General features: G+C 46.7%; 1 protein-coding gene across 1 annotated transcript; it reads right to left on the bottom strand.

Moving 5' to 3' along the window:
* Window positions 1-87: 87 nt before the first annotated feature.
* On the bottom strand, window positions 88-22,125 carry LOC135325042 (transitional endoplasmic reticulum ATPase). Its single transcript, XM_064502438.1, has 17 exons — window positions 21,924-22,125; window positions 16,811-16,922; window positions 16,264-16,436; window positions 13,930-14,072; window positions 12,290-12,420; window positions 10,381-10,512; window positions 9,843-9,945; window positions 7,965-8,098; window positions 7,578-7,713; window positions 6,393-6,505; window positions 5,576-5,740; window positions 5,343-5,465; window positions 4,131-4,343; window positions 2,770-3,078; window positions 1,485-1,640; window positions 960-1,114; window positions 88-536 (listed from the first exon to the last, which is right to left on the bottom strand). The coding sequence occupies exons 1-17, from the start codon at window positions 21,938-21,940 to the stop codon at window positions 431-433; spliced, it is 2,421 nt and encodes an 806-aa protein (XP_064358508.1). The 5' UTR covers window positions 21,941-22,125; the 3' UTR covers window positions 88-430.
* Window positions 22,126-25,461: the final 3,336 nt, after the last annotated feature.

Here is a 25,461-nt window from a genome sequence, read left to right as displayed (position 1 = left end):
TTCTGTTAACACAAACATAAAGACTTAAGAATGAAGAGCAACCTCATTAACTAGAGAGCTTTCACAAAGGAATTGCCAGGGCCTGACTAGAGTTTTGTGGGATTTTTATTATTTTTTTTATTATTTTTGTGGGGTTTTTTTATACAGGCTAGCGTTGTACCCTTTGCTAAAGCTGCTGATTCTGCCACATAAACTAGAACAGAAATTTCTCAGAAATTAAGTCGGTTCCCCTCCTTGTTAATTCACTGTCTGCCTCCCAACTGAACATCGGTGTGGATCTGTGTTTGCAGAAAACATTCCCTGTACAAAGTCTGACGCGCAGCTACACTGGTTCTGACTGAGGAATGAAGAAGCCGAGAGTCCATTGAACATTGGATTTTCCCTGTACAACGTGGCCTGATTTGGAGTTTGGTCCACCGAGGACAGCGAGTTAACCGTAGAGATCATCATCATTGTCTTCACTGTACACGTTGCCCCCGCTGCCACCTCCTGTGCCTTGGCTCGGACCAGCGCCTCCCTGGTTACCTGATGGGAACCTGCATGCAACGGTGCAGAAGGGGAGAGAAGAGATGCTGTTCAAAAGCCTCCTCACAGCTCAGCACAGTCCCCTCCCTCCACACCAACACCCAGGTGCCAAGTAGGGCAGAGGGGTGAAATGGGAAGAAGCCTTACGGCAGATCATGCAAAAGGCTTGTATCATGGCCAGATGTTGCTTGCAGTAAAGGAAAAAGGCTCTTCAATATAGATGCCCTTCAAGAGCACTAACAGAGCAGCTGCAACTGGCCTGTAGCACAGCCTATACCGGCCCTGCACTCAGTTAGCTGCTGTATGCACTGAGGAGAAGGGGAAAAAGTGGTGGAAGAGGGGATCACTACCCAGCATACAGCTAAGCCACCCTCGACACTCTGCTCTTGAGGCTAGCTGAGTCATACTGCCCTCTCCCCCTCCCTCCTGGTCACCTGAAGCTGCCAAAGCCACGGCTCTGCTGTAGAGTCTGTGCAAACATCTCATATTTCCTGATGTCGTTGTCACTGACAGAGCGGCGAGCAAAGCGCATGGCCTCCTCAAAGTGATCCCTGCGAATCTCAGGAACCGGGTCGTCCTCCTCCACTTCCTGCGTGGGACAGAGGGCCCAGATGAGATGCGTTCCCTGAGCTCTGCAGCCAGGCACCTGCCCACAGCCTCCCTCTGGGCCAGGATGCTCCGACACCAGCCAAGGCAGGGGCTAGAGAGGGACACTGCAGTAGACAGTGAGTCACAGCCACAGCAGGGGCCTTCTGAGTAATGCCAATGATGAGGCACACTAGCAGGGCCTCACCTTCCCACAAGAAGAGAACAAAGTGCTCCAGCTCAGTGCTCTGTGCCGAGAGCCTACTCGTCCCCATGTGAGGATTACAGGCAGGAACTCATCATGCTTCACCCACAGGCAGGGGTGGGCTGCCTATCTCTCACGAGCAGGGAAAGCTCAGAGGTGCCTCACTCACCATGGCAGAAGGGTTGGTTTGCCTCTCACGTTCTCGCCTGATCTCACTCTCAATGGACTCACGGATGGCCAGTTTGCAGGCACGCTGGCAAATCTCTGTCAGATCAGCTCCCGAAAAGCCATTGGTCATCTTAGCTAGGAAATCCAGGTCGACATCCTAGGAAAAAAACACAGAAGGCTTGTCCTTTATACCCCACGCTCCCAGGTGACAAAGAGGTGCCTTTAAATCCCTATGGTACCAAGGTACCACCTTAACTCTGACCAGCGTTAGAAGATTAGTTATGAAGGCTCTTGTTTCTGGGAAAGGTTAACTACACACAACAGCAGGCCACACTCCTCACATGTTCATGAAGACTCTGCAAAGTGACCACAAATGCCTCTGCACTGTTCATCTTCAAGGAGAAGCAAGCTGACTTCTGGGTTAAGGGTACCATTCACTCAGATGTCAGCATGAGGGGTCAAAAGAAATAGTGTCAGGCTACAACACACAGTAATGCCTTGGAGTCACTAGCTCAGGAGGTAACAAGCAGAGAGCACTACCTGCAGGTGCATTTCATGTCACCAGCAAGAGACCCTTCTGCCACAGAAAGCAGCAACAACACTTCAGAAGGAAGCACAGAGCACAGGCACGTAGAAGGGGCACGGAGAGACAGGATCACCAACCCTCCTCCTTCCCTTCAACTGACGGAGTAGTGCCATAACCTCCTTTCAAGCTTTCCTTCCTGACAGTGCCTGAAAAGGTAAGTTTGACATACAACAGCCTGAGCTCTTGCTTGACAGTTGCTCTTCTCTGATTAATAGCACTGCCAGTTGCATTTTTGCCTGCTCCCTGGGAAAGGGGCATGGCTCTTGCCTGTGATAAAAGTTCAGTACCAATTTACTGTGACGATTCCTCTTCAACTTCCATTTTCCTTCCCTATTTTCAACATCTACTTTTCTTCTAAAGTACAAGAATCTTTTCTATCTTCTGTAAAATGCTGGTTCCCAGCTTTCCTGTTCCTGCACCATGAGCTGAACTCTACTATGTGATTAAGACCTGCTGTGCTACTTCATGTGTCTACACACACCCAGTAACTATGTGTCACTGACACCTGGTTTCACTGATACCTAGATTCAAAGCTCAAGCCTCCCTCCCATCCCCTCATTTCTGTCATTCAGGCGCTGAAGGTTTCCCAGCTTTGTACTGCATGGATTAGTCACCAGCCCTCTGCTCTGTCCCAAGCTTGTGAAGAACATTTGAAGCATGCACCAAAACTCAAGTCAACCAGTCAGGGCACAGATCCTACCTTGGCAACTGGTGATTTCCTCAGGTTGGCTTTAAGAATAGCCACCCGGGACTTCTCGTCAGGCAGGGGGATGTAGATGAGTTGATCCAGACGGCCAGGGCGCAAGATGGCTGGGTCGATGATGTCTGGCCTGTTGGTGGCACCAATGATGAAGACGTTCTTCTTGGTGGACATACCATCCATCTCTGTCAGAATCTGGTTAATAACACGGTCTGCAGCACCACCACCATCTCCGATATTCCCACCTCGAGCCTTTGCAATGGAGTCCAGCTCATCAAAGAAGAGCACACAAGGGGCTGCTTGGCGGGCCTACAAAAAGCAAACAGGTACAGATCCTGCTTGTTAAGTACCACTAGACAAGAAATACACTGATTTCACACTAAGCCTACTCTAAAATTAAAGCAGCTCAAAGGAGCACTAGAGCACTGCTGCCTCAGGGACAGCTTGGAGGAGCTGCTCTGAAATAATCTCCTGCCACACAAACCCCTGTGTTTCCCCAAAGCTGGGAGCATTGTGAACCAAGTAGAAAGGTGGTAACTCCAATGCCTAGAGGGAGAGCTGAAGCCATTTTGCCTGGACCAGAGCTGTCCCTGCAAGATCTAGGGATGTCAGTTGGTTATTTAGGCACTTAAGTATCAGTAATCAAGTCAGACGCATCAAATGGAAGGCAGGATCCAGTCGTTGCCCTTAGGTGCCTAATGGGTGGTTATGGGGAAGAAGCAACCAGATTCCTCTTTGAGGTGTGCAGTGAAAGGACAAGACGCAACAGGCACAAATTGCTGCAAGGGAAATTCCAATTAGAAATACAGAAAAAAAAATTCTTCACAATGAGAAATCTCAAACACCGGTACACAGGCCAGAAGAGGTAGAGGATTCTCCATCCTTAGAATGAGGATTCACAAGCTGATCCATGCAGATACGTGCCGGAACAGGAGGGAACCTAGAGGAAACTGGGCAGTAGGAGTGAACTCCTTCCTAAGCCGCTTTTAATGCGGTATAAGAACTTGTAGGGCATTTTGAACGTCTGCAAAAGGTGATGGCTCATGAGGTTTCGAAATAAGTTTTCAGGGATTTGGAGGATATCTACACCATCCTAACCTAGCCCCACTGCTAAGGCACTTAAACATTTATCAACCAACAACAACGACGCAAAGGATAGCAGGAAGAAACCATTTAAACAGTTATGTTGCCAAAAGGATTGATTTCTTAAAGTCAGGAGAGCAGCAGGTGCTCACAGAATAAGTGGGGAAATACCAGACACAACAAAGAAGAACCAGGACAGTTAAGTTAGGCTCAGTAGAAAATGACATTCTGGGGCATCTGAGCACAAACACAGTACAGGGGGCAGAAGGAATGCTTACCTTGTCAAAGATCTCGCGCACATTGGCTTCAGACTCGCCAAACCACATGGTGAGCAGCTCCGGCCCCTTGATGGAAATGAAGTTTGCCTGGCATTCATTGGCAATGGCTTTGGCCAGCAGTGTCTTACCACAACCGGGTGGCCCATAGAACAGAACCCCTTTGGATGGAGTCATGCCAAATTTGAGGAACTTGTCTGGGTGCTCCACAGGATACTGAAAGAAACATCTTGTAATGAGCCAAAAACAGACCTGTACCTTGGTCCTACCAGAACAAATGCCTGACATTTCCGATGGGTTAAACACAAGATTCTGCTTCTAGGTGCTAATGGAGTTTTCATCAAATGAGAGCTGGTTTGAAAAGCACCACAGGTATATTGTAGAACTGCCTTAAATGTCCTATTTACCACCCCTAAAAGCAAGTATCATTTTAGGTAGTTTTCCAGCACACTTAACCCCTGCTGTGTGCCTTCACTCCACCCTGCAGAAGCAAAAGGGAACAACTAATTATCTGATCTATTCAGCTCTGCCCTCCAGAGACAGCCAAGGTGTCTTTGAGGTGGGCACGTATCCCCAGCAACAAGGTCAGAACTAGGTGATAATTTTAATGCCAGAAAATTAGACTGAATAAGAAAGGAAAAGAGATTCTTTTATTCATAGATAGGGTGTTCCTACAGCATCAACTGAAAGTAAGGGCATATCAAAACCAAACCACCTCAATGCTGGCACTAGAAACTTTACACAAACCATTCCTGACAGTATGTCCCAGCCTCTCTCTTCATGGAAGGCTTCACGAATACTTCTCACCTGTTCCTACATAACACTGATGGAAAGCCCTTCAGAGGCTCGCTGTATGAGTACCTGCATTCACTTTCTAGCATAGAAATGACCACTTAACAGAATTCTCAGCAGTGTTCCCACTGATGGCCTCCATGGAAAAGAAGCAGAAGTACTGCTGCGGCCATTTCTGCATGTAGCAGAAAGTCCATGAAAGAGGTCAATGTAGATTCAACTGACAGAAGTCGGATGTTGCTTTCCAACACCCTCCCCTCCCTACGTTCACTGAGAGGAAACAGCATGGTATTTTCAGTCCACTGCAAGCAAATACCATCAAAGCTCTGCATTCGCCCTATTCCCAACCCAAACAGGAATTTGAAAAGGTTCTGGTTTTTATTATTATAGCTCACTGGGCAAAGATCTGTCAGAAGCTCTTACCTGTACAAGCTCCTGGAGTTCTCTCTTTACATCTTCTAGGCCACCAATATCTTCCCAGGTAACTTGGGGCACCTCCACCACAGTCTCCCGAAGAGCAGAAGGATTGCTCTGGCTTAGAGCCCACTACCATTAAAAGAAAAGGCATTATATGAATTCTAGCATGCTATGTTCACATGTTCCAGATACGCAATTAGGCACTGCGCCTAAAAAAAAGAAGAGCACTCCTTCATTACCCTGAAGTCATCCATGGTCACAGCCAGAGAGTTCATCACTTCAGCGTCAATAGTTTCATCTTCTAGGTCTATGAGATCCATCTTCTTTCTGATAGCTTGAAGAGCAGCTTCTGAGCAAAGAGCAGCCAAGTCAGCACCAACATGGCCATGGGTCTCATTTGCCACCTGAAAGCAGAGCATCAGCTATGACTCACAGGGATACGAGCAAGCACTCTGCAAGGGCAATATATGCTCTGGTCACTCACTCAGAGGTACAATAAACTCTGGAGGACAGGAACATTAGCGCTCTGCTGTGGATTAAAGACAAGTGCTACCACCCATTTACCAGGCAGAGACACTGCTGTTGTACCTGAGATCAAAGCTGCAAGTGGAATTCAGACAGGGTACAGAAAGACAACCCGGAGGACTGGAGAACTTCATTCAGGACAGAGATGATGGGAACCATCCAGTTTACATGTGCTCCAGCCTCACCATAATGCACACCTAACTCTGTACTTCTTTCAGGCTTGCTTTTATTTATTTATTTATTTTAAAAGAATGCAAGCAAACAAACCTGGGAAGACAGTGTCAAGGCACTTCCAGACTGGACAGATGTTTGTTTCATTCAGTCATGCCATTGTAACTAGTGCGTGAGGACTTTTGGTCACTTGTAAACTGGTTAAAGGAAGCCCAGAGATCACATATTCACCCAGTCTCAGCCCTCCTAAATGAACTGCGACATTTACATGATCAAAGCATAACAACTCTTCTACTACAAAACACAGCATTAGGAGCTTCTGTCTGCAGAGACAAGCTTTCCCAATAGCACGTTACTCACCTGTTCCAGATCCACATCATCAGCCAGTTTCATATTTTTTGTGTGGATCTGCAGGATCTCCAGGCGCCCAGTGGCATCTGGGATACCAATATCTACCTCTCTGTCAAAACGACCTGGGGAGTACAAAACACACGTTAAGCTGCTGACTCTGAACTAAAGGGGTTGCAGTTGCTACCTTCATCTGACTGAACAAGATGACGACAAGCCACAGACATGTACAATTCCAGAAAATGACAGAGCTTTGAGTTTCTCTGCAGCATATACCATCAAAATAGCAAAGTCAGATCAGAGAAGGAAGAAAGGATTTAGCTATTTAGGGAAACTGAGAGTACTGTTTTAACTAGAGTTCAAGATTACAGAACACAGAGTTACTGGTTCAGTATTTTTTTTTTCCAAGTCTCACTTATCAGAAAATTAGCTTCCCATAACCAACATACCACGAGACATTTTTGTTCATTTCTACCTTTTTATCCTCAGCACAAGAAGTGGCTGCAAATATCGAGAGACAGATTTTTCAGAACTTTATACAGTACTCATCACAGAAGTACCGAAGTGGTGAAAAGCACAAACAACCCCAATAACTGGGGGGAGGGATGGAAATCTGTGTGTTACTACAATATTACCTAGGATACATACACCTACCATTTGCCTCTAGCAAATCAGCCAAGCTTGCAGAAGAGAGTAACCTCTTAAATGTATAACTAGGCATTTGACCATTTGGACACATGGCTATGGCTATTTTAGTCTTTACATACTGCTCAGACATCCACTCTCACTGTGAAGTTTTGCAAACCTGGATCTCAAATTATCATATTTCTCAGCAATAAAAGTATGAGAAGTTAGACACTTCAGATCCTATTGCAACTTGAAGCATGAACACCCTTTAAGTAGCCACTTACTCCTTCAGTGCATCTTGAAACAGCCTCACCTAACAGAGGCTAGCACACCATTTGATGTCAAAGTATTTTGCTATTTCTACAAGTACTAACCTAATAAAGCACAGAAAATGATACCAAAGGCTGGAAGTCTAGAAATAAACTCCAAACAAGCAGGTGGAGAGAAGTCAATAGTTTATGAAACATACAGAAGCCATTTATGTTAATTTCTGCTCAATATTTTCAAGGACCCCAAGCATAACCTGTAGGAAAGTATCAGATACACAGAAAAGATGGCAATCTTGGTTACCAAATCGCCTGAGTGCTGGATCAATGCTGTTAGGTCTGTTGGTAGCTGCCATAACAATCACATGTGCTCTCTGTTTCAGTCCATCCATAAGAGTCAACAGCTGAGACACTATGCGACGTTCCACCTCTCCATGTGTCTATGGAGAGAGAAAGCAACAGTAAGACTAACAGCTCTACAACATGGCACAACAGCTAGTACTGCACCACAACAGATGGGTATTACAACCACAAGCTACTATGAAATCTCCTGAACTATCTCGCTCCAGGTGCTAAATCTTCTGAAGTCTGACTAAACTTAAGTTAAACGCTGCTTTATCCTTATGCTCCAGTGCTGAGGTTTATGTCAGCCACTACCAAAAAGGATCAAAGGACACTGCGCTTTCTTTACCTTCTCTCTCTTTGGAGCGATGGCATCCAGTTCATCAATGAAGATGATGGCAGGAGCGTTCTTTTCTGCTTCTTCAAAGGCTTTCCTCAAGTTGCTCTCAGACTCACCAGCCAGCTTGCTCATGATCTCAGGACCTGCAAAATACAGCATGAATTCAACATTCAGCTGAATATTTTTAGTACAAAGATCACATGGGAGTGTCTATATCTTTAGCCAAAGCAAACACTAACAACCAAACTCTCACTAAAGTGGCACCTGTACGGGTAAGGACAGCATGCAGCACTACTCTCTACCATTATTCTGGTGTTATCAGTTTATTCTATCAGAATGCAGTGCTAGTCAGTGAGCTACCTTTAGCTGCCTGTTTCCTTACCCTATTTCACACTTGGTGAGCTTCTCCGCAATATGTCACAACACACTTAATGCCAGTCCTAGCTTTCAAGAGAAGCAACCAAACTACATGGTGATGAATTATTGGAGTAGGGAAGGAAAAAGCTGCAAGACACTGAAGCTGTTTTTAGCTTGCACTACACAGGTATATATTCCCCTCTGCAAGAGCCTATAAATGAGACTATTTTCAAAAAAAAAAAAATCTTCTCAAAAAGAATAATAAAAGGGATCCTCCATGAACACATCAAACCCAGAAAGAAGGGCAGCAGTCCCCTGAGATCTCCTACAAGTGCTGAAAAGAAATGCAGACTTACAGATTTATTCTGTTTAGGTTTTTCCATCATGATGATGGGAGTGGTAATGAGGAAAAAGTGTTCTTCTAAAAGATCCAAGAAGAAGTAATCTGAGCCTCAGCAGAGCACAGCTGGCAGCTGACTGAAGTCAGCTAACTGCAGCCACTGGTGCAGACAGATCCTGAGTGTTACATTAAAAGTGACTCACCAGTTCACACCAGTCCTATCCTACAACACTGCCTGAGGTTCCAGGTTTGGGACTAGCAGATAAAGAACATATCACTAGTTCTGACACCATTATTATACAACAGAAGCATAAGCCTCTAAAGAAAAGGCTGGCTCATTAGCATACAGTGGTCCCCTCTGCACACTTAAGAAGCATATTACAAGGGCTACATATGTTTAAAAACTGCCCACTTACATCCTGCATCTTGAGATCACCCCTACACTGTGCTATACACTCCTTTGCTTTCACCTAACACGTCTATGTAATTGAAATTAGAGGTCTATGTAACTGAACTTAGAAAGAAAGCTGCAGTCATGACATACACACATTTAGTCATTCCAACACTGACTATAAAATGGGACAGAAAAGCAGTGAGGAAAATTTAGAATCTGGCCCTTACTGGCCATAAACCAGTGCCTGTCTTATCTGCTACAAGGATGAGAGTGATCAAGTACCAGGTTCTGTCAATGGCAGCTAGCTCCAAGGCACCCATTACAGCTTGGAGGGAAGTTTCTCCCAATTAACATTATGGGAAGCAGGACAGCTCTTCTGCTTTATTTGAGGGAAATAAAATCCAGTACAAACCATCTTCTTTTCTGAATGAAACATGCTGGCAGTGATAGAAAAGTGTTCTGCACCCATATACATAGAATAATGTCAGCACTTCAGTCCTAACTCTGCCCCCACCAACATAAACAAGCACCCAGGTGGACAGGCTCCAGGTCAGTGCATTAAAAAGTTGTCTTCCAACTGTTTTGCTATGAAACAATCAAGCTTAAAGGAAAGTGCTGCTACAGACACTTCCACAAGAGTGGCGCCTAAGTGTCTCCAGAACCACACGTCAAAGAGGTAAGGAAGGATCTCACAGAGACAACATGTCTCTAAAAGCCTTATCAATACTATTTGTTATCATGAGCTAGATGAATAAGCCCAAAGCAGACTCGGGGCCAACGCAGCCACAAAACTTACCGTTGATCAGGAAGAAGAAAGCCCCAGTTTCATTGGCCACCGCTCGGGCAATCAGTGTTTTACCAGTGCCAGGAGGACCATATAGCAGAATTCCACGAGGAGGCTGAGGACAAAGCCGAGGGATTTAAGTGGTGAGTTAATATCTGAAAGCCTAAGTAGCTTCACAGTGAAACTGTGGAGTGTTTGATAAAGCCAACCCAAAACTGTGATGCAAGCTCATGCAACAGCTGCCACCCTAGCATTACTATCAACATCCATACTAGTTTGCATGACACAGAAACAAGAACCTTGCCAATAACTGACAGTGCTGATTCAAAGCATCACTCTGCTTCACAAATTTCTAGTATTTTATTCTGTGTCTAAAACATCTAAGGCAATACCGTCTCAATATATCAGCAAGAGGAAAAGAAGGGGGGGAGGGGGGGGAAAATCACAGGTTGTTTATTCCTATCCCCCAATACCTCTTAATCCTCCTACATCAAAAGTCGTCAGCAAAGGCAAGATGACTCATTCACGCAGTGCGCACAGGATACCTTACCTTCACCCCTATTGCCTTGAAGAGCGCAGGGTGTCGGAGTGGAAGTTCCACCATCTCTTTGATTTGAGCCAGCTGCTTCCGACAACCACCAATGTCATCATAGCCCACTTCATTCAGTGACTCTTCCTCATCCTACCAGGAAGGAAATATATTAAACATTTGAGGCAAACAACAACAGTTCAATCCCTCCCAGTATACAGAACCCAGGAATCTCTAGAGAGTAGCGCAGAACCCCAAAGTGCTGGCTTATAAAGGGGACGAGCCACAAGTTTTGCTTGTTGCTATTTCTTTGTTACTCTGGGATTTCCATTTTCAAGTCTTCCTGCGGTAATCGGCAACTCCTAGTTCTGTCTTCCCAGACATACAGTGGGGACTACCTGAATGCACCTAGCCCCCAAGGCTTTTACGGGAATGAATGAAGCCTGCCCTCCTGAATGATAGTCTATGCTGACAGGTTCGTTCCCTAGAGATATTAGTCCAAGACAAGGTGTGTGACCCTTTAACATTGCTGACGAAGATAAAAATGGACAATGAAACCCAGTACAAAATATCAGTTATGGTTTAAGGAACAAGTGTATTTCAGTCTAACTACTCAAATTATTCTAGCTACCATATGGTTCTCATACATGGTGTTTTCTTCAGGAATTGACTTGAATACAGTAGCTAAGATTAAGATCCAGTCGTGCAGATAAGACCAACTGTAACTAATGCTTCCAAAATAGCTCTACAACATCCATTCATCTAACGGCTGTGCAAATCTCTACTGGCCTTTCTTATCCACAACATTAGGCCACAGTAAAATCATAAAATCACCTAAGCTGGAGGGACCTCAGGGGGCCTCAGTCCAAACCCTACAGACCTGAACTGCCTGGCCCCATCAAGGCTGAAGGTTTCCAAAAGCGGACATTCCCACTCTCTCCAGACCCTGCTTCAGGATTTGAGTACCCTTATACAGAAATATTTTTCCCTTATATTTAATGGGAATTTCCTTTGGTCCCATTTGTGCCATTGCTCTCATTCTGTCCCTGAGCACCTCCAAGAAGATCCTGGTCCCAGCTTCTCTACACCTTCCTATCAGGCAATTGCCCCCTTCACCTTCTCTTCTCCAGGCTGCACAACTCCACTGCTCTCAGCCTCTCCTTGTCCATCCCAACTTCCAGCCCCTCATCATCTTAGTGACCTCAGCTGAACTCGCCCCCATCTGTGTCTGCGTTGTCCTGTGGAGCACGCGGAGCCCAGATGCAGTCTCACAAACGTCAAATAGATGTGAACTTTCCAGAAGGCTGCTAGCCACAAACTACCACTCACTCCGATACAGACAGTAAAAAGGCACTTGTTTTATGAAGTATACAACCAACTTAGCTTATATCTCTGAAGTTTCCTACTCTGTAAGGGTAAAGTGGCCAAGATCTGACAGGCAAGCCACTCAGGCAGCCTTAAGCTTGGGATGCTCAAAGCTAGATACTTTAAGAGACTGAAAAAAATTCAACCTTTTAAAGATCTCAAGTTTCTCATTGAAAAAGCTTTTTGTTCTGAAGGAATGAAATTTAGCAACCATAAGCCCTTCCTACTATGGCTCAAGGGAACTTCTGATTTAAAAGATGCATCCAAGTCCATCATCAGCTATCTCAAAGCAGATGCAAAACCTGCTGCGACCAAACCATGGCATCACCTCAGAAAACGTAACCATGAATATTTCAGCATCTGAGGAAGGACACAGGAAACACACTTCTCTGCCTAATTTCAGCAGCTTGTATCCTGAAACTGAAGGTTTCTAACCATTGCATTCAATAAACAAAATGCCAAACCAGGAACTGCAAACAGTGCTCTCCAGAGCCATCACAGAAACAGGGTTTTTTTTTGGAGGAAGTGGATTCCGTGGAGAGCTGCATGGCAGGATTCTGCTTACCTCTCGTTTGATGGGCTCTCCTTCACAATGGATCACTGTGTCCGGAGCCACTATGCAGTAAGGACTTGGATCTGTCTCCACCACTTTGAACTCCACTGCACGCATCCCTCCACGCACCAAGAAGATGTCACCTGCAAAATCCCACATTCAGTAGCCTGCTGCAACTGAAATTTGCAAAATGTCAACCCTTGTACTACCAGCAATCTCGGAGGAGGCAGAAGTATGTTACGCAAGCATATGCTGCTGATGTTTTACCACTAGTCTGTGCTTTAAATTCAAGAGCTGCGTGCACCATGACTACCGGAGCATCATTTGGCTCTGTAATGGTTGAAGTTCTCAAATTTCATCCAGAACAAAACAAACAGCAAACAGGAGAAAAGAATTCTCTGCCTTGATACCAAACACCATCAAAGGCAAGGAATCAAGTCTATTTTCCATTCATTTTCAATTTAACCGTTTCGCAACTTGCTTTTTTTTTTTTAAGGAAAGAAAAACTTCCTAAAAATAATTCGGATACAGCTGAAGAAAAAAAAAAATTCAAGTTGTTTGGCAATTTGAGTTTGATTCATCTGCCTGGTTACAGACTGACATGCAAGCAGCCCCAATGAAAGAGGCTAAGTATATGGCCCAAAACTAAGGTGCTAACTGCTCTATTTCCCCTGCCTCCTTTAATAACTGGCTACTGATTTAAGAGAGAGCTGCCTGCTTCCAGTGTGCAGCAGAGGGACAGTAGAACATGCAATCACAAATGAAAGGCACAAGTGAGACTATAGAAATCAAAGCCAGACTGAAATGGTGAGCTGCCATTACCAAAAAAAGGCTGCTTGAAAAGTTTGCAGAAGAACCCCAAAAACACAAGATTACCTCAATAAAATCCCAAACAATCTCATGTGGATTCCCAGTGCCGTATGTTAACAGGCAGTAACTGCTGGCTATCTCCCTTGAGAGAACGTCACTCTAACCACTATCCATCTATTGTTTTTGTGATTAGCGTACCAAAGAAATTACTTCCAGGTGGCTGTCCCAGCCTGCATGAAGCCATGCAAAGGGAAGTGCAGCCTTGGATGTCCTAACCTTCTGTCTACTGCACTCTGTGACTTCTGGCTATATTGGGCTAAAAGAGCTTGATAACTTCAATTTATACTTATACTTTGTTAGGACCTATTTGTTCCAGTAGAAGTGCTACAAGCACAACTCTGAAAAGTGCACCTCTCCCAGTTACTAATTAAATTACGTTGAAGAAGTGAATTTAGTCAGAGTGCCAGCTGGTACATCTGACCAACTGACTAATATTCAGGCAAACACCCAATCCCATGAATTGATATCAACTTAGTTTAACAAGATTTTGTCCTGCATTATGCATGAGCCTTTTAGGACACTCTCCCATCCTATGTAGCACAAAATAGCCAAAGGAGCAAAAAAATCCAGGAGAGCCATCAGGCTACTAGGCCAGCAGTAGATATCATTCTTTTTTTCTGAAGGTCAGGAGAAATTAAATCAGCATCAACAAAATCTTGTTCTACAGATACGAACGTAATGCTATACAGAGATCTGTGCATGTGTCTTGAGCTTCTCTTTAATCAGTCTTAGGACTAGATCACAACCATTGTAATCAGGACTTCAGTAACAGGTGGTATTACCTTTCCTGATGGGTCTGTATGCTTCCAAGAAGTATGGTTTGAGGTAGACCTCAAACAGATTTCCTGTAATCCCTTCTACCGTGTCATCAATTGGCAGCACATGGATACGTTTCCCATACTTCACATCTGGGCAAGGCTGGATGCTGCAACAGAAGAAAATTCCGGTTAGCTACATCATTCTAGTCTTGCACCTCAGCTAGGAGAGGCACGTGGTATCTCTTCCCAAACCAGTACGAATACCAATAAAGACTCTCCGGAGCCTTGGTAAGTCTTCCTGCCTGCTCAAGAATATCTCAGCATTGACAAGGTAATAAGCATCACTGTAGGAGAACTAGTCTTCACACTGCACACTTTCTTCATTTCTCTCAGCACTCCCCAAGACTGCTAGACAGATTCATACTCTTCTTCCTACATCCTGCTCTTCTGCAGCCTCCCTCTCCCCACCAAGACAAAGTTTGCAAGTTTACTAATGCATCCTAAACAGCTTAATGCATCCTAAACAGTTGGGAGAGTCACCAGCTACCTTTTATTTCTACAGGGAGCTATTGTTGGACCAACTGTAAGGGAAAGGGAGCTGGGAGAAATTCTTTCTTTCTTCATCTCTCTCTTCTCAAATAGACTCCCTGTTGCTCATAACTCTGCTTATGAGCAAAGGCTTTCAGTACCAATCATTGGTAAGCAGCTTGCAGTCAGATATCCGTCAGTCTCACTTTGCAGAGGCTTCCCTTCCCCCTTTTCTACTAAAAAGCACTTCAGTTATTGTATTACTGTATAGGCCAACAGATTACTGTAGCAATAGCTCAGAGCAGCAAACTGCTGCAAGGAGGCAGAAAGGTCAAACCAGCTTCGCCAGCTAAAAAAGCCTACACAGAACTACCACCAAACTTGCTGCTTTTCATACATTACTTTGTTAGACACTCTTAATAGAGCCTTTTACCACATGCTCTCCAGAGAAGATACAGCGGAAGAATATAGGAAAAGACAGACCATGCCAGAAGGAAAACAGCTGAGAGATCACAAGCAGAAAGTGATCAAAGCAGAAACCTGTGTTTTGGCAGAGGCCAAGCCATGGAAATAAATACAGTAAGTAATTAAGTATCAACAAGTTAAACCTTGAGGGCAAGGAGGTATGAAAGATATCTGACCCTTGTAAAAAGGGTTAAGAAAATTGGTAACACATCTGGAAGGCTCAGAATCACCATAGACACAGTCCCAGCAGAGAAGGGGCACAGGAGCTGAATTGTCGCACTAGAAATGACTCCAACGGTAACCAGTTCGCATCAGTTTAAAGTAAGCATTCACCTTTATTTTAAACCACAAATATAGCCAGCCTGGCTCAAAGCACTGTTCTGTTCCAGCTACACTAGTGTTTTAAACTGGCATCTTCCAGTGGTAGAGAGAATGGTGGAAGAGCCTCATTCCTCTGCTCTATAAAGTTCATATGAAATGCATTTTGCATTTAAAGATTATTCCTGATCTCACCGTAGGAAGTCTAGTGCCAGAAACCAGCTGCCAATTTTCCCAAAACACGTAGGAGATTCCAGATTAGCAAGATGCTCAGGAGGAAGAGCCTTCTGCAAATCAGAATTTCTGTGTTTAAGAAATGCTCAGGAGTCCATCCCCCCTGCATCACAGAACATAACCTGTCTCCCATAAATCAATGGGAACATTTTCCAAGATGTGGGTTTCAGTGCTTCCCCACTACTTTCTGCAAGTGTTGCACAACAGAATTCCTACAATGCTTTTGCAAGCATTACTAATGTTAAATTATTTTTGTAACAAAAATTGGAACATACGGATTCTTTGGGGATTTTTTTTGCCTTGCTATTTGACTGCTAACCATTTTTGTCACTCATTTCTAGCAAGTTTTAACTTCTGCTTGTCACAGACCAGTTCAGTGCTTGAGCTAAAGGCATTATAAGATCAATTACCATATTGTTTAATGCTTTTCACATATTTTCTGTTTTAGCACATAAGAAAAATTTGTGAGTTCATCTGACAATGTAAATTTGGGGAAGAAGAATGTACCAATGGTGGGATAATTAAACTACTCGATTTAGTAACATTTAGACCCAGGCTTGTGAAAGTGCTGAAGAGACTTCAAGAATGATTAGTATCATTTTTTAGCATTAATCTAAATAAATATACATGCAACACATGCAAAAGTAAACTGCATTGACGTCCTTGAGGTAAGACATGCACATGAAAACATCTCTGGAAGACAGGATTATTTCCTGCAGATACTGCCTCTGTTACTGACTGAATCAATTCAGAGCCCATGCGCAAATTATTTAGGCAACCCAGGGATATGCACGTTAACAAACTCGTCTTCACCTGATCACATCCCCCAGGCGCACTCTCAAGTTGTTGCGAACAACCCTATTCATGCGAATCTTCTCATCTGAGCAGGTATCATCTGACAGGACAATGCAGACTGCTTCTCTCCTCTTCTTTCCTTTTAGCAGGACAGTGTCTCCTCTGAACAGTTGCAATTCATCCATTTTTGCCTGTAAAGAACAACAACATTAGTCCAAGCTTTTGACAAAGCAACAATTCAACTATTTGAAGGAGAGCTACTTGACTTTGGAGAATTACATCTTGAAAGCAATATAGTAAATCCACAAAGACCGAGGATCCTACTACACTGGATAGCCAGAATAAAGTCTCAAGCTTGACTAAATACTAAAAGTTCAGAATCAAAGCATATTTTACCATGAAAGAGTGTTAGAAAACAAGATGACCTGTCTCTCTCACTTGTAACTGCTGTAGCTTCTTATTATAAATACTTAGATTCATGTAGCAAACTTATGTTCCAAGGTAAGGCACAGCAGCAGCTTGCATGTTAGCCACATTTAAGGTTTTGCTTCTAGGGATGACGCACCTGGGACAGTGACACAACACTGTTGTCTTCATTGATGGCTTCATCAACAATTAACCGATTGGGCCTGTTCTTCTGCTTCAGAATCGCAGTCGATAAGTCATCTGCTTTAGAACTGGAGAAGAAAACAGAACTTAGGGGTCCGAGCGACACCAGGAGTCCTAGTGATACCACTCCTCCCTTTCCAGCCACCCCCTGTTTTGGTCTCCATTTCTTTGCTATATGGTCTTTTGGAAGCTACAGCCATTTGTGAGACAAAGGAGAATACTCTTCCTAGGCAACAGTTTGAGGAGCTGAAAAGAGAATCTTCTCTGAGAGTAAATACTAGAGACTTTACCAGCCTCAAATGGAAATAGCCATGAAGCTGTCTATGAAAAGAAGTGGTCCGTGAGATGTTGCTGACTGTAAGATGTTTTGCCTAAAAGAATTAGTCAGACTTATCTGAAATCGCATGTAACCACCCCTGTTGAAACTGCAACAAGAGTTTAAGTCTATTTGGTGTCAAATCCCAGATAAATAGGGGAATTAAAGCACAGTGCTGCAGCTCCCCAGACAGGAGGAGTTGTAAGAGTTTAGTTTGTGGAGGCCTATTAGTTAAACCTAGCAATCCAGTAGAAATAATCAAGTGCTCATGAAAAATGAGAGGATTTTTGGATATTTCTATAAAACCTTCACAGAATTCACTGCAGCTCTAGCTCAGTATACCACAGCAACTAATTCATTTACCTTGACCAAATGGAGAAAACAAAAGGGCAAGAAAATGAAGGAAAGCTAATTGTCATTTCCTTCAAAATCTAATACACCAAATAGCTTATTTGATAAGAGAAATAAGAATTTGAAGCCATTGATTCCAGAGGAGCTCTTCCAAGTTGTACATTAGCCAGCTGCAAGAGCAACAGATGACTGTTACTTCCCTTGTTAGGTATTGGACTGCTTTCTCAAAGCAGTCCAGATGTACCAATGTCTAAGGTCATAACAGAAAATGATGCACAGTTCAGCTTGATTTTGACCAAAAAAAAAAAAAAAAGAAAAAAAAGAAAAGAAAAAGAAAAAAAGAAAGTCTTCCTTTGACCTAAGTGGCCAGCATCAGCAAAAAGTGAGGAGTACAAAGCTTTGAGGACAATGATATTGTCTGTACACTTTAGCTTCATGTAGCTCTTTTAGGAACAAAATAACTGGGAGAGATCAAACTTTGAGGAGAAGTAGCAGAGCAAGCAGCTACCAAGTATGAATGAAGCCTGTGGCAGCAGTGCTTACATTCACTGCATCTTTAAAATTACATCATTTCAGCAAGCAGAGGGATGACATATGCACAACATGACGTTGCCTGAAGTCCCTATGACACTGTCAAGATTGAGCTCTTGCCAAGACAGACAATGTGATACTGGCTCCTTTCCCTGAAACTTAAAAGAAAAGGGGAACAATAACAAACAGGCATTTAAGGACAGCCAGCTTGCTTCAAAGCCTTTTGGAAAGCTCACACAAGCCCTAGTAACATAGGTAATATGTTGCAAGTGAGAGGCAACATAATTTTAAGGAAACAGAACAACCAGTTACTAAACCTAACTTTCCAGAACTGCCCTTCCCTTTTTCCCTTCTTCTTTAAAATAGGGTGCAACAGGTAACAAATTAACATCCATTCACTTCAATGGCTATGTGAAACTTACAGGGGATTACCCACACACATTCTTTAAACCCGAAAGGACACAAGAAAGGCTACTGGATACACCTAGAAAGGAGCTTATCAATCTCATCTTCAACCCAAAGCATTTATAGAGTCTCAGAAGGTCAGGAATTCCCAGGAAAAATTAACAGAGCTATAAGGTATTTTGAACCAATAAATTACCAGGCTAATGGATGTTGTGGGTGAAACAGTGGATAAAAATAACAAACTACTTGTAAAGTCCTTGCAATGGTATTAGCTCCTGGACACTGGAAATTAACTCTGCAGCTAGATGTGAACTAAGGGACACCAGAAAGAAACAATACTCCTACCTAGACTGTTCAAAGTTAGAATGTAAATCATCCCAGCACGTGGGCTGTGGATCCAAAAGCCTCTCGATAAGAAACCGTTGCCAGACTTTGGCTATACAAACTGTCACTGAGACTGACTGGCTGTCCCTCAGGATGCAGAGATTATCAGAGCCTAAAAACTGGACAGGGACCCAAGATAAAAGTAAGCGGAAGAAGAATAGGGCAGCAGGTGAAAACTTACAGATCAGACTTAAGTTGTATAAAACTGGAAAAAAAGTTCACATAGCTTTCAAAATACAGCAGTATTGAGCAGCACAGCAAGAGGTGCATTTAGTTCCACTGAATATGAGGGAAAAAAAATTTTAATACTGAAGAACTGTGAATCTGCAGAGTTCCCTAAGTAAGAAGTGAGGGCTAGATCAATGTTGTCAGTACATTACTGCACTTAAAGCAATTAAGAAGCTTGGATGCATCTAAAAAATGGAATAAAGGTCTCCAAGGAACAATATATAGGCATCTAAATGAATGGGGTCAACTTCAGTTACCTGATCTGACAGTTCTGCAGCCAAAGAAACAAAGGTGTTAAGAAATTACAGGACAGCTACGTAGAAATGTGATGTTATTCGTCCTAGAGAGAAGAATAAGGACTCTGATAGACAAGCACTAGCTAGCCTTCCAGTAGCAATCTAAAATATTACCATCACCATTTGTCCTCATTGCATCTCTCCAGGGGGGTCCTCTTGCTATAACTGAGATGACAGAGCAAAATATGTTTGTGCATCTCAGTCACCCTCACAGAGTCTCCAATATCTACATATCAGGGAAGGAGAGACTGAACAGAGAACATCAAACAGGAAAGCCTATGGCACGAACAGTGGTTCTCTTCTGCCAACCTTCCTGTGCACGGTGGTAAGCTTCAGTGACAGGCCACAACAGACAGCTAACCGAGGTAATTTTTAAAGTTCTCCAGTGAGTTTTCATCTACTTCTGTCAGAGAGAATCTTGTCCAAATTTTTTAGATCATCTCCCCTACTCAACCATTTTGTCAATTCCCTCACAAACTTTACTTTCCCTCTCCCTAATTTCTTTCACTGATTTAAAAAAGATAACGTGAACACAAAACATACCTTTAGAGTTGTTTAGGGATTAAAAGGAAATTCACAGCCTGCTTCAAGCCTGCCACTCGACAGAGGCCAGAAGTGAGGACAAAATCCCAACACAATTAATGGCCATCTTAAACCTAAGACCCCAGCTGTCTGTAAAATTGAAGAGAATATGAACTAGCCCTGAACACCAGTTCCCATCCTTAGCCCTCTCTCTTTCCTTTTTCAGTAAAACAGTCCCACAGCCCCTTTGATGGTGGGGAGCAAGGGAGGGGGGGAACAGGATGACTTATTACAACTTGTGCCACTTTCTCTTTTCTCTGTGTCAGAGCACCCCTAGTTTGACATGTGATAAAGTCCAGAGACTGGGGTACGAATGAGTGAGGACAAAGTACTTTGTGATTAGAGATTCTTCTGAACTACCAATCTCCAGAACTCCACATAAACTAGGGAACTACGCTGTTCCCAGAAGCCTGTGCTAAATATACAGCAGAACAGTCACAGACACAAAACAATTCCAGCTTCCATAACGAAAGTGAACGCAGTCATATCTTCTGTATGCCAGTATGACTTTTTAGCCAACACCCTCACGAACTTGCTTCGAGACAAACTTGTCAACAGTTTCTTACTGTCCTAAACCTGAACATCTATGTTACAAACAGAACTACTTTCCGCAGGCAGATATTAAAAAAAGAAAATCACAAAACAATTTTCCACTAAAGCAAATGAAAGAGGTGTCTACTTACAGGAACAACATAGGAGACCCTAACAGTGAGTTCATACCTGAGCTTGAGATGCCAAGTTCCCAAACACTGTTTCAGGCCGGTATGCAGGGGAAAGTGAAAATCTCTTTAAAAACCACTCTCTGCTAGCTCTTGCAATGCTACATGCTGTGCTCAAGCTCAATTCAGCAAGGTGGCTGCCAATAGCATTGACCCCAAAATTGCACCTACCTTTTTTTTTTTTTTCCTCCAGTTGCAGAGTAACTTTTGTTGACACCTATGTGATGAGAACTTTGCAAAGGTAGAAACTGATTTTTAAAGACACTGTTCAACTCACTCGGCTTCAAAATATGCCTTTTAGACCATCGCTTCCAACAAAAGCTCTACCACGGACACTAAATTCTTGGCACACCTTGCTGGAGCTGACTCAATAGGACCGAGCTGGCCTAAATTTCAAGAGTTGCAAAAGAAAAAGAGAAGGTAAACAAAGGACACTACAGGGACTGAAGGCAGGTGCCTCTGGCAAGGCCAACAAGTCATTTCGAGTGTTCTCGGGTTTGGAAAATTATTTTTAGGCTCTATTTTTACTGCGCTCAGGAGCCAAGGAAGCAGCCTGCGCACGTGGGATGGGAGCCGAGAGACCACTGTTAGTCAACTCATTTTTGAGGAGCCTGAAAGATGATCTCCAGCCTTGGAACAGAAAGCAGCGTGAGGCAAGACACCGGAGAGAAAAATATAGCAGATTGCCTCAGCTGCCACCGAAGCCAGCCCGGCACAACATGTCTGCCTCCCCTAATGCCAAGTCACTCGCTAGCCCGCGGGCCGCTCCGAGCCGCCGGGGACGAAGCCGGGGCCTCTCCGTCCGTCCCCCCCGCTGCCCGCACGCCGGGGCCCGGGAGACAAAGCCCTCCCTCGGGCCGCCCTGGCGAAGGCCTAGCCCCGCCGGGACGGCCCGGGCCCGGCAGCCGGCCCCGGGGCCCAGCCCGGCCGCCGTGACTCGACACTTCCCGGGGAGGCCCCGGGGGAGGGGCGCGGCCCCGAGCCGGGCCCCGGCGCCGCGCGGGAGCCCCCTGCGGGCACGCGCCGGGCCGGGCGCGCGCGGGGAGCGGCCCATCCCCCCCCCCCGGCCCCGCCTCCGCCTCCTCGGGGCCTGCATGACACAGCGGGATCGGGAGCGGGCCCGCGCTCGGCCCGGCCCGGCCCCGCGGTGAGGGGAGGCGAGGGAGGCCCGGCCCGGCCGGGCCCGGCGCCGCAGCACAGGCCCAGGCCCAGGCCGCGGCCTGGCGGCGGGCGGGCTGCTCGGCGGCCCGCACTTACTCGGATCCCGAGGCCATGGCGCGGGGGGGCGGGGGGCGAGGGGAGGCGGGCGGCGGCGGCTCCTCAGGGCGGGCAGCGGCGACGGCGGCGGCGGGTCTCGGGGCAGGCGCGCGGCGGCGACGGGTGCGGGCGCTTCGCGCTGACTGAACCTCAGAGCCGACTCATCGGAAGGGGCAGCTCCGCCCGGCGCCAGCCAGCCTGCCTAGCAACAGCGTGCGCTAGCCAATCGGAAATTCCGCCTGGCGAGGGCCTCAGCCAATCAGGAAGCAAAAATGGGGGGGACTCGAGGGGAGGCAGAAAAAAGCTCTTTGCCTTCTCTCCCCCTTCCCCTCTTCTTTTCCCCGCCCAATCGTCACGAGGCAAGCGCAAAGCCCATCAGCCAATCACAGCGCCTCCCCAGTGTGGTTGCTCTACCCAGCAACACGAGACGGACAGCCAATGGCAAAAATCGACCAATGGGAAAATTGAACGGATGGCCCGCCTCGACGGTGATCCTCTCCAACGTCGCCTACCGATTGGCTTATGCCCGATAGAAGGGAAACGAGCAGTGCAGCCAATCAAAAGGGGAGGGCGGGTGATTGACAGTTCAGGAAGCACCATCAGTGTATTGAGCGCACCAGGGCTCAGCCGCCGCCGTTTTGCAGGGCCCGCCGCGAGTAGGGGGAGGCTGTCTGACCATGAAGGGTGGCAGGACAGCTAGGGGCCCACACGCATGGGGAGTGCGCTCAGATCTGCCCCGCGTGGAAGCCAAGCCTGGCTGGGACCTGGATGCACCCCTGGGGTGCCCTGTCACAGCCTGCGCTGCTGAAGAAAGCAGGGGCTGCTCCCCCAAAACCACCGCGAGGGAGCTGCAGCAACTGGCCCCAAGCCACCTCTGTGCTGAAAGAAGTGGCATCATCTGGCCCTGCTTTGGTGGTTTGGTGGTGACGGGAACTCCTTGGCGAAGAGGAGCTGAGCTCCTGGCGGGGGGGGTTGCACACCCCTCGAGGAGCCATCATTTCTTCACCGCAGCAGCCTCTGTGAGCTTCGTCTCTCCAGAGCCCCTGCCTTAGCCGAAAGGCCACACACCACCAGGGGGTCGCGCTGTGGTCGATGGGGCCCTCCAGACATGAAACCTGGTTGCCAAGAGAGATGCTCTTGTTCCTGAAGGCGACCTCCGAGCAAGGTTTGGGGGATACGCTCTGGGTCTGCCTTTTCCCAGACGGCAGGTAGTGTCTGTGTTTCTCCTTGCTGGCCTGGGGAAGGTGACCAGAAGGAGCCCCGTACCCTTCCAGAGGCCGGAGGGAGGCAAGAGTACAGCAAGCTGGGGGCTGTCCCAGGCTGGGAGAAGCCATCCTGGAAGGCCACAGACAGGCAGGAGCTCCGGGTCCATCCTGCATCCGATGGGGCATCCAGTGGAGCGCGCGGGACGGTGTGCTGGGACCCCGTGCCACAATCTGCTCACTGCTCTGCTGCTTTTCCTCCCCGCGGGGATGGCAGGGGTTGCGGGCTCTCCTTCCCTGAAGCCCTTCACTTAGATCTGAAGGCATCTAAGGGGGTTCTTTCTCCTGATTAGTTTTGTTTTGTTTTTTCAGCTCCGAAGCATAAATAGCTCGTGTGCATGGTGACCTTGGAGAGAGGCACTACGCACTCAGAGCGGCTCGAGGCTGTCGGTGGGGAGGGAGCGTTTCCAGCTGCACGGAGCAGGGACAGCCTCTGCAAGAGGCCACACGTTTGGGGCGAGGGTCTGTTGCTCTGAGCCGTGCCCCCTGTGTGCTGGCAGCCCTGAGCGGGTTTCTGTGGGTGCCAGGGCGCGTCCAGCCCCACCATCCAGCCCTGCTGGCAGGGTGCTGCGGTGGACCAAAGCAGGGGCAGCGAGTCACACAGGGTACCTGCTCTGTGCACCCCTGCTCCTCACTGGCTGGCTGCTGCCTCCCTCAGAGCCCCGTTTTGATTGCCTTGCTGGCCCTTGCTCCCCCTCTGGAGCCGCACTCAGAGCTGCTCCTCCTGCCTAGCACAGACACTGCTGGCCTTCAGTAGCCCCATCAGCTGGTTGAAGCTCTGACTTCCCCTGAACAAGCCCAAGCGACCATCCTGGAGCTCCTTCACCACCTCTCCCTGACCCACCGTGCTGCAAGTGCAGCTTTCCAGCCCCTTTTGGCACTTGTGTTCCCACATCTCCATCTGGATGCTGTTTCCCTACAGCCAGGAATGCTCCCAGAGCCAAGCCACACGGCACCTGCGGCCCAGGCCCTACTGCCTCCCTCTGGTTACGTCAGAGGAGGAAAGTGGATGTTCTCAGCCAGCCCACGTTGGCAGTCACTCCCTTGTTTTCTTCTAGGTGCTTGTGAATAAATAGCCAGTGTTCTATTCCACAGGGCCAACCAGTACTTAATTCCTTGTGTCTTCTCTCCTACCCTCCTTTTTTAAAGTCTAGGAAGTACCTACGGTAGGACTAGAGAAAAGCAAACATGAGGCCTGTCTGCCCCAAGGCCCCAGGGTTCAGGCTCCACCAGCTCTGAGCCCAGAAGGTCCCAGAGGAACCAGATCCTGCTAACTTGCAGGTGTTTATCCTCCTGCAGTGCTCCCCCCCCACACACCCCAGCCCCTCCTCGTGCCAAACTTACGAGCGACATCCACGTAGCCCAGGCTGGTCTTTGACACACTTTCGTTCTGAGTCGTGTTGCCTGCATGCTTCCCTCTTGTGTTTGCAGTCCGTAACTGAGGTTACAACTTGGCCAATCCAGGCTCTCATAGGTTTTTTAATCCCCTCTGTAGCAGGTGAGTTTGTACCTCAGTCTCTAGCTGTAGGCCTGGAACTGTAGGCCAAAACGCACTTTTCTTGAGATTGACCTCTCCAAGCCCTTCTCTGCCAGTCCTGAGTAGTTCCTAGTTCACTCTTCTGGACTTCGTCGCTTCATTTTTCCTCTCCCTGCTCTCACCCCTTACCCTGCAGTTTCCAACTGCTTCCTCCTTCTTGCAGGAGACGGGACCCTGCCAAAGACTTGGCTAATGGAGTCGAGGGACCTTCCTGACCCCAAATGAGCTGCACCAAACCCTGGGCAGGAGCAGGGGCCCCTTCACCTCAGCCCACTGCCACAGCAAGCTGCTCAGAGAGCTGTGCAGTTCAGTCGGCATGGCTCCCCAGGGACGGATCCTGATCCTGCTGCCTCCCTTGACTAGCACAGCCCTGGTGCAGTGTGTTGGCACAGCGGGACCTCAGAGCTGTGTGCTTCAGCCAAAAACATTCCTGGGCTCCAAATGACAGTAAGCGAGTGAAACGTCAAGGTACAAAGCACAGGTAGGAGCAACAATCTGACAACCCTCTGCTTCATCTGTTTGTCTAGTTTGGCCACAGCTCCCTGGAGCAGGGAACGCAGAGCTGGCCCCTGTGACAGCTTCAAAGGGCAAAGATATTTCTCCCAGGAGCAAGGAGCCCACGCTCCCAGGGCCTAGCCCACAGGCCCACAGCAGCTCCAGGCAGTGTCAAGGCCACAATCTTCTTTGCAATGCTTCGCTCTGAATCGCTCAAAGAAAAAGGTCACAGAAAAAACATATA

This window comes from Dromaius novaehollandiae, chromosome Z (assembly GCF_036370855.1).
Source record: "Dromaius novaehollandiae isolate bDroNov1 chromosome Z, bDroNov1.hap1, whole genome shotgun sequence".
In the NCBI taxonomy this organism is placed as follows: domain Eukaryota; kingdom Metazoa; phylum Chordata; class Aves; order Casuariiformes; family Dromaiidae; genus Dromaius; species Dromaius novaehollandiae.
The sequence above is the reverse complement of the archived record's forward strand: the minus strand, read 5'-3'. Positions and strand labels throughout refer to the sequence as shown.